Source organism: Nomascus leucogenys, chromosome 24, assembly GCF_006542625.1.
Source record: "Nomascus leucogenys isolate Asia chromosome 24, Asia_NLE_v1, whole genome shotgun sequence".
NCBI lineage: Eukaryota > Metazoa > Chordata > Mammalia > Primates > Hylobatidae > Nomascus > Nomascus leucogenys.
In genome coordinates this window covers 16,093,409-16,105,513 of record NC_044404.1, presented here as the reverse complement: position 1 = coordinate 16,105,513, position 12,105 = coordinate 16,093,409, and the positions used below count along the sequence as shown (strand labels likewise).

General features: G+C 46.6%; 1 protein-coding gene across 2 annotated transcripts in view; it reads right to left on the bottom strand.

Annotated features, from left to right (window-relative positions):
- SPEN (spen family transcriptional repressor) overlaps positions 1-8,840 on the bottom strand; it is a 92,007-nt gene extending 83,167 nt beyond the window's left edge. The window contains exon 1 of one of the 2 annotated variants that reach the window (XM_030805882.1): positions 8,418-8,840. In XM_030805882.1, the coding sequence (XP_030661742.1) occupies positions 8,418-8,500 (83 nt within the window). In that variant the 5' untranslated portion in view covers positions 8,501-8,840. The remainder of the gene's footprint in view (positions 1-8,417) is intronic. The other variant, XM_030805883.1, reaches the window with a different exon arrangement.
- Between the last annotated feature and the right edge of the window lie 3,265 nt (positions 8,841-12,105).

Below are 12,105 nucleotides of genomic sequence, written 5' to 3'. Positions count from 1 at the left end.
TGGCAGCAGGTCTAACAGCCACTGTAATTTCCAAGTTGTGATGACAATAATGAAGTATTTGCAAAAACTGTAATATAAAATATGAAAATACATATGATTTGTATTGGTGACAAAAATCACAACTACTATTAGTTTTCTCTATATTATAGTTGAAGGAAATATTAGATCCCAGTAAGAAGTTACTAAAAATAAAGATGTATTTTCCCACCCAAGTTTAGTACTTCCTCCTGAATTCTGATCGACGAGGTCTTCATTAAAGATTCTAACATCGGGCTGGGCACTGTGGCTCACGCCTATAATCCCAGCACTTTGGGAGGCCGAGGCGGGTGGATCACGAGGTCAGGCGATCGAGACCATCCTGGCCAACATAGTGAAACCCCGTCTCTACTAAAAATACAAAAAAATTAGCCGGGCACGGTGGCGGGTGCCTGTAATCCCAGCTACTCGGGAGGCTGATGCAGGAGAATGGTGTGAACCCAGGAGGTGGAGCTTGCAGTGAGCCGAGATCACACCACTGCACTCCAGCCTGGGCAACAGATAGAGACTCCATCTCAAAAAAAAAAAAAGGGTTCTAACATCCTTTTCACATAATAAAGTAATAAATTATTCTTTTATCTTTTAATCCAAGGAGACTTTTAAATAATATTGAATGCAAATGAGCCTTCACTGCAAACAGCATAATTTTTTTTTTTTTCTCGAGACAGTCTTGCTCTTTTACCCAGGCTGGAGTGCAACAGCATGATCTCAGCTCACTGCACCCTACACCTCCTGGGTTCAAGCGATTCTCCTGCCTCAGCCTCCCAAGTAGCTGGGATTATAGGTGCTTGCCACCATGCCAGGCTAATTTTTTGTATTTTTAGTAGAGATAGGGTTTCACCATGTTGGCCAGGCTCGTCTCGAACTCCTGACCTCGCCTCAGCCTCCCAAAGTGCTGGGATTACAGGCATGAGCCACCACGCCCGGCTGCAAACAGTGTAATTTTAAAAAATTACTGGTTCAGACAAAATACTTCTACTACCTACCAATTTGATTGGTAAAAGACAAATCGCTATATGTTAAATGTAGTTTTGTAAACTGTAAAATGTTTTTGAGTACATAAGCCTCAGTTTTTAAATCAAAGGAAAAATAAATGATGTGTAAAAAAAAAATCACTTTTACTGAAACAATTTTAAGAATCAAAGAAACTATAAATGTATTATATGTAAAAGTACATATGTTATGTGTAACATAATGGGAATATAACAATCAAAGTCAATACAATGTATAATTAAAAGAATCTTCATATCATTTGGCAATGTTCCCTAGTGACCCAAACAGCATCTAATACAAAGACACAAACATGCAACCCTTGCATTTAAGGCTGGACTAAAAATCTAGCACCAGGTACACAGGATAACAAATAGTGTTTCTCGTTTGAATTTTCCCACAAATATTCCTTAATTCTAAGGATTGGAGAGTTCCTTAAACTATATAATACAAATCTTTAAATATGCTAGAGTTCATTTCATTTCTATACTCAAAATGAAATCGTAAGTAATCAAATCCAAGAATTCACTAAATTTAAGTTAGGATTTTATAGAGCTATTCCACTATGGTTTTTTTAGATGCTTGTAATCTTCAACTTGGCAGACAGGATACATGTAGGGAGAACAATCTGAATATTGATTTACTTTAAAATTATATCAAAAAAATCTTTTCACTCACTGCAAAGCATATTTCCACACACTAAAAACCAGCTAGATATCACACAAAAATTACATGGTTTTGGCCGGGCGCAGTGGCTCACGCCTGTAATCCCAGCACTTTGGGAGGCCGAGGTGGGCAGATCACCTGAGGTCAGGAGTTCAAGACCAGCCTCAACATGGAGAAACCCTGTCTCTACTAAAAACACAAAATTAGCTGGGCATGGTGGTGCATGCCTGTAATCCCAGCTACTTGGGAGGCTGAGGCAGGAGAATTGCTTGAACCTGGGAGGCAGAGGTCACGGTTAGCCGAGATCGCACCATTGCACTCCAGCCTGGGCAACAGGAGCAAAACTCCGTCTCAAAAACAAAACAAAAAAAATGACATGCTTTGTAATAAAATGATTAACATTCTAATTGGTTTCCACAGAGGAGTACACTATTTTCATTCAAAATATGTGTAGCTGTAAGGCAAGTAAAAATAGTAAGTTTAAAGAAAATTTTAAACCAAATAGTAAAAAAGATTATTAATTTAACTACAGATAAACGTACTCTATTTAGTCTCCTTGTTCAGCAGGCTAATATATGTGTTTCAAGGGGCTAAACAGCACTTATTTCAAATCATCTAATAACACAATTCAGGAGCCCAATTTAATGAATATATACACTCAAAGTATTTTCAGACTACATTATTTACTCTAAATACTGTGGACGGTTAACTACAGCTCAAACTAACACTAAAAATGTTTTAAAAATAAAAGCAAGCAGGCCGGGCATGGTGGCTGGCGCCTGTAATCCCAGCACTTTGGGAGGCAGAGGCAGGCAGATCACTTGAGGTCAGGAGTTCGAGACCAGCCTGGCCAACATGGTGAAACTCCAACTCTAATAAAAATACAAAAATTAGGCCAGGCGCAGTGGCTCATGCTTGTAAGCCCAGCACTTTGGGAGGCCGAGGTGGGCAAATCACAAGATCAGAAGTGAGACCAGCCTGGCCTACACAGTGAAATCCCGTCTCTACTAAAAATACAAAAATTAGCCGGGTGTGGTGGCAAGTGCCTGTAATCCCAGCTACTTGGGAGGCTATGGTGGGAGAATCACTTGAACCAGGAAGGCAGAGGTTGCAGTGAGCTGAGACCATGCCATTGCACTCCAGCCCAGCCTGGGTGACAGAGTGAGACTCCGTCTCAAAAAAAAAAAAAAAAAAAAAAAAAAAAAAAAAAAATACAAAAATTAGCCAGATGTGGTGGCGTGCGCCTGCAATCCCAGCTATTATGGAGGCTGAGGCAGGAGAATCACTTGAACCGGGAGGAGGAGGTTGCAGTGAGCTGAGATCAAGCCACTGCACTCCAGCCTGGGTGACAGAGCGAGACTCCACCTCGAAAAATAAAAATAAAAATAGGCCAGCACGGTGGCTCACACCTGTAATCCCAGCACTCTGGGAGGCTAAGGCAGGTGGGTCACCTGAGGTCAGGAGTTCGAGACTAGCCTGGCCAACACGGTGAAACCCTGTCTCTACTAAAAATACATAAATTAGCCAGGCATGGTGGCACGGGCCTGTAGTCCCAGCTACTCAGGAGGCTGTGGCACAGGAAGTGCTTGAACCCAGGAGGAGGTTGCAGTGAGCCAAGATCCTGCCACTGCACTCTAGCCTGGGCAACACAGTGAGACTCCATCTCAAAAAAATGAATAAAAATAAAAATAAAAAAGTAATGAAAATAAAAATAAAAGCAAAGGCTGGGCAAGCTGGCTCATGTCTATAATCCCAGCACTCCGGGAGGCCAAGGTGGGAGGATCACTTGAGCCCAGGAGTTCAAGACCAGGGCTAGGCAACATAGGGAGACTTTCCGTCTCTACAAAAAATGAGTCAGGTGTGGTGGCACATGCCTGTGGTTCTAGCTACTTTGGAGGCTGAGGTGGGAGGATCGCTTGTTCCTGGGAGGTCAAGGCTGCATTGAGCTGTGATCCATCTTGGGTGACTCTGTCTCAGTCAGTCAGTCAGTCAATTAATAAAAGCAAAGAAATATATAGTCTCTAATTAGATATGCTGGTTTTCATGGAATATTTTAAATTTTTTAAAAATTTCAGTAAAATTTCAAACTAGGGGGAAGGGAAACTTGAAAGACTATTTTGAAAAACCTCCTACATAAATTTTCTCATAGGATTAGTGTTCACAGGATTTAAAATGTCCCATAAATAAAGACTGAAACCTCTTCATAAGCACACCACACAACACAATCCCAGCAATCACAAGTCTACAACAAAGGTAGTTAGAAAAAGGTGCCCTCTACACAAGCGAAACACTATCATTCTTCCTGGCAGTGAGCGCTATATTTTCCTCCAATCTGCCAGGGGCGTTCCTTTCGGGAAATAAAATCCATTTTATTATTTTTTGTTATTTTGTATAATAATTCTGTGTAATTTTTCTGTATTATTCTGTATTGCTTTATATAACTATTCTGTGTAATTTTTAATGTTTCAAGATAACTCTGAATTTTTTGTTTTATTTTTAAAATGTGCAAAAGCCTATCATGAAAATAGATACTGAAAATCAGAATATTCAAAAGCAGAGGTGGTTTCATGGATGGGATGGGGATGGTATGAGTGATATGGCCATAGACAAGAAGTGGTTTCATAGAAACTTCTGGTCTCAAATGAAGAAGCGATGTAACAATGACACAGGCTACAGTGAGTCAAATTTGTTTAAGTCTAAAAATATCCCTAGTAGTCAGGACAAGGAAATTCAATTATTTTATATTGTGTCCCAGAGATAAACAAATCTGAATATACATAAAATGTAATAACTATTCCATCTATTTAACTCAGGAAAACCACTGTGATCAAACATTTAAAATCAGCAAAAACAAATTACATTTTTAAATGGGTCTCATTCTTTTTTTTTTCCCCCCCGAGACAGAGTCTTGCTCTGTCCCCCAGGCTGGAGTGCAGTGGCACCATCTCAGCTCACTGAAACCTCCGCCTCCTGGGTTCAAGCGATTCCCCTGCCTCAGCCTCCCAAGTAGCTGGGACTACAGGTGCACACCACCACGCCCGGCTAATTTTTTGTATTTTAGTAGACAGGGTTTTACCATGTTCACCAGGCTGGTCTTGAACCCTTGACTTCGTTAACCCACCCGCCTCGGCCTCCCAAAGTGCTAGGATTACAGGCGTGAGCCACCGCACCGAGCCTCTTTAACAGTATTTTTACACGAGGGGCTACCTCACTTTACCTCCGCATAATCTTTAACCTAGTCTCTAAAACTGGAGATGGATGGGAAGAACGTAAATTCGCAACTTAAAATCTGAAAAGATAAAGATTTTAAATATTTTAAGGGTTTTATTCATTTGCTCATTCTAATTCAAGGAGTCGCCTTTGCACACACCTCTCTCCCTCTCATAACTAAAAGACAGGAACCAATTGTTGTATAACTCCTCCCTTCCCCCTTCAACCCAGCTAACATACAAAGGAAAGGACTTTCTCTATTGTGCCCCTGTAATGAATCTTTGTTAACTAAAACCCGATTCAGAAATAGTTCTCATTTAATTTTTTTAAATCTGCAAACTGAAAACTGTAAAAATAACAACAGATTTATTATTATTGCAAGAAAAGAAAAGCCAATTTTTGTAAATGTTCTGATTATGTTTTAAGGATTTGGTCTTTCTTTGGCACTGGGGAGGAAAAAGCCAAATCACCATCCGCCCCTCAATCTACTGTCCATTTAAAAACAAACAAACAAACAAAACAACTAATCAGAAAGTAAATTTAAAAATTTTTTAAATAATTGACTGACCTCTTTTTTGTTAAAATGTCTCTAAGCTGTCCCCAAAGCTGTCTGATTTAATCTTTTTGTAAAATCCAAACACTTACTACAAAAGCCTAATCACTGTTAAGAGAACATTCATCTTGAAAACGTGTTATATAATGTATTCCCAGTGTACAACTCTTAATCCTGTAAAACAGTTATTAATGTAATCAGCTAGGGAAAAGGGTAAGAGGAGGCACTTAAAGTTCAGTTTTAATATAGGTATTGCATGGTTTTTCTCATTCTGATTTCTACAAGACATCAGAAGTGAATACCATTTCATTTTCTTGCAGAGCCATCATTCTGGTACAACTACCTTTTTATTCCTTTCACTTAAATTACTCAGATTTCATTTTTACTCCTAGTAGCAATCACACATTTTACAAAATATATCCCATAATTAGGATAAAAGGCCTTGAGTTCCTCCAAACAAGGTCCATTTAGCTCCACAGCTGGATCAGCAGGAGCATTTCTTGTACATGCATAAAGATAAACAAGAAACCAGAAATAGACATTACCTGGATTTTGGGGGGTGAGGGGAGGAAGTGTGGAAACTGGCAATTCCAGGGTCAGGGGTGGAGATTTTTCTCTGTATACCTTTCACATGCTTTGAACCCATAAAAATGTACTGTCTATTTAAAGAACTAAATAGATTTGTTTAAAAAATGGAAAAAAAAACCTTTAAAATAAAAGGATTTCAGGGACACGTGATCTGCTTAGTTTTAAAATAACCTGCTTTTATCAGTAGCATCCGCCTTTACTCTGCAATAGGTAAGATACTCCTCTGAATGCAGTCGTGAGCAAACTGCCAGCTAAGCTGTTTTTCATACAGTAATGTTCCTCCAGACTGCCGCTTTCCAAGGCAGCTCGAATCCTCCGCCCCCTCCTCCCTCCGTGCATTCTGAGATCGGCTCTGCTGATTCCCACATAAAGTGGGTCCTGGCCGCCATTTTAGAAAGTCATTCACACAAGCCAGACCGCAGCACCGTCCGCTAAGAACCCTTCCAAAGCTGCCTGGGACGATTTCCTCTTTCTTCTCTCTGCCCCCTCATCTTGCAGAGGGGCCAAACTCCCAGCCATAGGCATGCAATGTCTCTGGAATCTGCATAATGAGAAATGACACGTCTGGGCACATAACACTGAGGAGCGAGCGAATGCTGCAATGCACGTGCTTGCACATCGGTGCATACGAATTTCCCAGGCAGAGACCTACAGAGAAAGTCCACAGGGGATTAAAGTGAGCACATCTAAGTGGTTTTTCCACTCCAATAATCTACACCTAAATGATTTTTCCATCAAAACACTGACGATACTCGGGAAGAAGGCAGGAGGTGGGGGGCGGGTAAGGGGTGGAGCAGCGCCAGGAAGAGAAAGTTCCCATCTGCTTCCCAATCCAGCCCGTGGTCTCCCCTTCATCCTAGGGCACAGAGGTGAATTTTTGCTCCCTGCCTCCCCCCGCCCCCGCCTGGTTTCTCAGGCACGACGTAGTAAACACCGGGAGAGTCCCTGGAAGCGCGCACCTCCCCCCAGCCTGCCGAGGACAGCTCGAGCAGGTTATGAATGGCCCCACGATTCCCGGCTCCTTTTCACACGCGGACACGCGCAGACGCGCGCTCCAGCGGCGAGGGTTTAATGCCCCAGTAACAGCAACCACCAACACAATCAATGATCCTCCATTTAAAAGACAGGAGCTCCGCCGCCGCTGCTTCCATTTCCTTATCCAAGCGGCTCAAAGCAAGCGACGCAATCTATTTTTCCCATGGTGACTCATTAATGAGGACGCTCCATAATTTCCTTCACTCACTACATAGTAAGGGAAATTAAAAGCCAAACTTGAAACCTTCCAGGGTCTTAAATATTGGAATAAACTGTCATTTTCGAGGACAATCACAGATTTGCTATGGTCTCTCTGAATTTGCACCAAGTCCAAGCCAATCGTCATTTTAATAAGTGTTTTATGCGGAGGCCTATCCGTTACGGTACACAGGCATTTCACAAAGAAAACGCGCTGCATGCTACTCAATAAGATGTATCAACGACAACATTTATTCTTATAATTCACAAAAATATTCAGGGGAGGGTTTTTTTTTTAAGCTACATCTTCTTATCGTAAAAGGTTTGGAATGTTTTACCGTTTGATTTGGGAATTCAGGGGTGGGGGACACCAGGGTCTTCGGGCGGCCGGGGAGTGCGACCCGAGGCTACGGGCGCCGGGGCTGGCAACCTCCTGTCAGAGCCCGCGGTCTCCTCCGCCGGGGACGAAGGAGCCCAAACGGGCGCACCAACTTATTTCACACCACTCTCCACCCAGCCCCGCAAAAACGAGAAATGTTTGCCATTCCCAGTGAGTTTCAAGGGTGCAAATCCTCCGGAGAGGTCCTAGGTGGTCTCTCCGGGTCCGCGAGGAGCCCACAGTACCTACTGCGACTTCTGTTTTCGCACCGCCTTTCCCTTCGCACGGAACCCTCCCGAAGTCAGACATTGCCGAGCGCCGGCAGAGCGGCTCGGAGTGGCGGCGCCGGACCCGGCTGTCGGGCGGGCTCGGGGCCGGGCTGCTCCGGGCCGGGCACTGCGCGCAAGGACGCGACCCCGCCGCCCAGCGCGTCTCCCACCGGCTCCCGGGCTGACGCGAGGGCAGCCCCGGGGCGCCAGCTGCGTGGAGGCCGAGCCTCGGCCACCTCCCTTGTCAGGGACGCGGCCGCCGGGGCCCCGCGGGCTCTTCGAAGGCGGCGCGGCTTGGCCGCCCGCACCGCCGACACCGGAGGCCCAACGCCGCGAAGCGGTCGGCCGAGCGGCTGACGAGGTCCCGCAGCGCCCGTGGGCCCGGGCCGGGGTCCTCCTCACCAGCTCCGCGCTCCAGGAGGGGACGGCAACGGGCCGGGGCGGGAAGCGGCGCCCGAGGAGCGAGCGCGGCCGCGGGCCTCGTGTCACTCACCGTTTGAAATGCTCGATGATCTTCTCTTCCCGCACGTTCTCGGGTAAGTTGCCCACCCAGAGATGCCTGGTTTCCCGGACCATGCTGGGCGGCGTGCCGGCGACCGCCGCTGTTGGCTCCCCCTCGCCGGCTTCGTACGAGACCGTCAGCGCCGGGAGGCGGGTGCCGGGGCGGCGGCGGCGGCGGCTGCGGCGGTGGCGTCGGCAGCGGCGGCGGCTCCTCCGGCTCCCCCCCGTGCAGAGACCATCCCTCTCCCCCAGGTTCTGACTCTCGGGCCTCGCAGCTCCGCTCTGCCGCCACCACACACCCGAAGCCGACCCTCGCGCTCCGGCAGCGCATGCGCCCGGGCAGGGGCGGGCGGGGGAGCGGGAGGAGGGGCGAGCGGGACACGGGCGGCAGCGACTACGACGGAGCTGGCGCTGTGGCAGCCGGACGCTTCCCACCGGAGCGCGCCGCCCGCCTCCCGCCGCCGCACTGCCTCCCCCTCGCCGCGGGCGCGCGCGCGTCCTCCCGCCCGCCAAGGCGAAGAAGCTGATTTCCTCCCAGCCGGCGCGCAGGCGCGCGGGCCGGGCGAAGAAGTGAGGAACTACAGGCGGGGAAGGAACGCTCGCGCGCTCGGCCCCGGTGCGCAGGCGTGCAGCTGCTAGTGGAGTCCCGCTGCCTGGCGGGCTCTGGGTCGGGTTCCCGCGCCGGGCAAGGGGCGGCTGAGGAGGCAGGGGCGGTCTTTAGTCCCTCCGGCGGCAACCCCAGGCCCCGGTCTGGTGGAAGATATGAAGAGAAATGCAATTGGTTTCCACAGGGCTACGGGTCAAAGCGGCTGCCAAGGCCTGTCCCCTAGAAGCCAGGACCCCTTCGTCCTCCGCTCACCCGGCGGCCAGCGCCTGGCGTTTCCGGGCACTTAGATCCCGGCCTGCTTGGAAAAACGATCAGAAAAAGGGTGCCTTTCTCACCGCCCTGCTGAACAGTAACTGCTTCAGAAACGCATCCCATCCAAGAGTCACTGGCTTGTAACATAAAGCAACTTTTTTTTTTTAATACGGAGTCTTGCTCTGTAGCCCAGGCTGCTGGAGTGCAGTGGCACAGTCTCTGCTAACTGCAACCTCCGCCTCCCAGGTTCAAGCGATTCTCCTGCCTCAGCCTCCCAAGTGACTGGGATTACAAGCACCCGCAACCACACCTGGCTAACTTTTGTATTTTTATTAGACACAGGGTTTCACCATGTAGGTCAGGCTGGTCTTGCACTCCTGACCTCAAGTGATCTGCCCGCCTCGGCCTCTTAAAGTGTTGGGAGTACAGGCGGGAGTCACTGCACCTGGCCTAAGCAACTTTTTTATATAGGATCTTGGGAAACCGTTTGCAAGATATCCTTGCTGATAGCTATGGTATACAAGGAATAAAACGGAAATGAGACAGGAATCCAATATTGTTCCCCTCAGACCATAATTTAATATTTAAACAGAGAAAGGAATTAGACCTCTGGCCTTTCCAGGCCTAAGAGCTTTTGAAACCTACAGTTGAACTTTTCTTTTTTTTTTTCCTTTGAGACGGAGTTTTGCTTTTGTTGCCCAGGCTGGAGTACAATGGCGTGTTCTCGGCTTACTTCAACCTGTCTCCTGGGTTCAAGCGATTCTCCTGCCTCAGCCTCCTGAGTAGCTGGGATTACAGGCATGTGCCACCATGCCCGGCTAATTTTTGTATTTTTAGTAGAGACAGAGGTTCTCTGTGTTGGTCAGGCTGGCCTCGAACTCGCAACCTCAGGTAATCCACCGGCCTCAGCCTCCCAAAGTGCTGGGATTACAGGCTTGAGCCACCACGCCCAGCCTTTTTTTTTTTTGAGACCAGGTTTTGCTCTTGTTAGCCAAGCTGGGGTGCAGTGGCGCTGTCTCAGCTCACTGCAACCTCCGCCTCCCAGGTTCAAGTGATTCTCCTGCGTCAGCCTTCCGAGTAGCTGGAATTACAGGTGCGCACCACCACGCCAGGCTAGCTTTTTGTATTTTTAGTAAAGACGGGGTTTCACCATGTTGGCCAGGCTGGTCTCGAACTCCTGACCTCAGGTGATCCGCCCACCTTGGCCTCCCAAAGTGCTGGGATCACAGGTGTGAGCCACCATGCCCGGCCAGTTGAACTTTTATATTAAAGGCCAATTTACAGAAATTCAAGGAAAACCCATAATATAAAGATAACTATATCGAGAGAAAAATAAAATTATTTATAATAAAAATACACAGAAATACCAGAGGCGTGCTGCTTCAGGTGCAAGCCAGAATTTTTTTTTTTTTTTTTTTTTTTTTTTTTGGAGACGCAGTCTCGCTCTGTCACCAGGCTGGAGTGAAGTGGTACCATCTCGGCTTACTGCAACCTCAGCCTCCCAGGTTAAAGCGATTCTCCTGTCTCAGCCTCCCGAGTAGCTGGGACTACAGGTGCGAACCACCACGCCCAGGTAATTTTTTTACTTTTAGTAGAGGCGGGGTTTCACCATGCTGTCCAGGATGGTCTCGATTTCTTGACCTGGTGATCTGCCCACCTCAGCCTTCCAAAATACTGGTATTACAGGCATGAACCACCAGCCCGCCCAATTTTAAATACTTGGTCTCATGGATTATCTCCTTAAATACAAACCAACTTACAAACGACACTATTTGAATTAGAAAATATTGTCACCATAACCAGTGACACTAATATCTCAGGTCACCTATGCATAACTGAATTGTTTCTTTGTAGTCTCAGCTACTAGAGAGGCCAAGCCAGAAGCATCATCTGAGTCCAGGAGTTCCAACCTGTAGTGCACTATGATTGTGCCTGGAAAAGCCCCAGCACTCCAACCTCAGCAACATAGGAGAAACCCCTCTCTTAAAGAAAAAAAAAAGTAAAATTGGCTATTTACATCTGGCCATTTCTCTGTCACAATTATCACATAAGGAAAGTCAAGCTAGCACCCTACTACCTAAACTCATGAACTATTCAGTACTGTGAATGTGGCTGCAGTTAGTCAACTGTTGAACTGATATGCATTTTTCTATGAAGCATGAATTTGAATACAAGCACCCAAGTTTGAAGCACATTTTAAAATCTGATGTAAAATCTGATACACTCTGAATTAGCTAAAACCTCTTGGGAAAGACCAATGTCACCATAAAGAACACAGTCACCATGAAGAACAGTGTCACCTCAATTGTATTAAAAGGTGCAACTGACAAGAGGATTCAGAAAAGTGTCTTGCAATTAGAGAAATAAAGGGCATGTCTCGCCTTGAATGCAGGCTTCTGTTAAAATCATGATAAAAAAAAAGCCACCGGGTGCGGTGGCTCATGCCTATAATCCCAGCACTTTGGGAGGCTGAGATGGACGGATCACCTAAGGCCAAGGGATCAAGACCAGCCTGGCCAACATGGTGAAACCTGGCCTCTACTAAAAATACAAAAATTAGCCTGGCATGGTGGTGCTCACCTGTAATCCCAGCTACTCGAGAGGCTGAGGCAGGAGAATCACTTGAACCCGGGAGGCAGAGGTTACAGTGAGCCGAGATCGTGCCACTGCACTCCAGCCTGGACAATAGAGTGAGACTCAGTCTCAAAAAAAAAAAACAAAAAAAACCCATTTTCATCATTATAGCCAGGTCCTGTAGTCAAATCAAGATACAGTGATTGCATGTCAAGTATGAAGTTTCTTGCTTTTTTTTTTTTTTTTG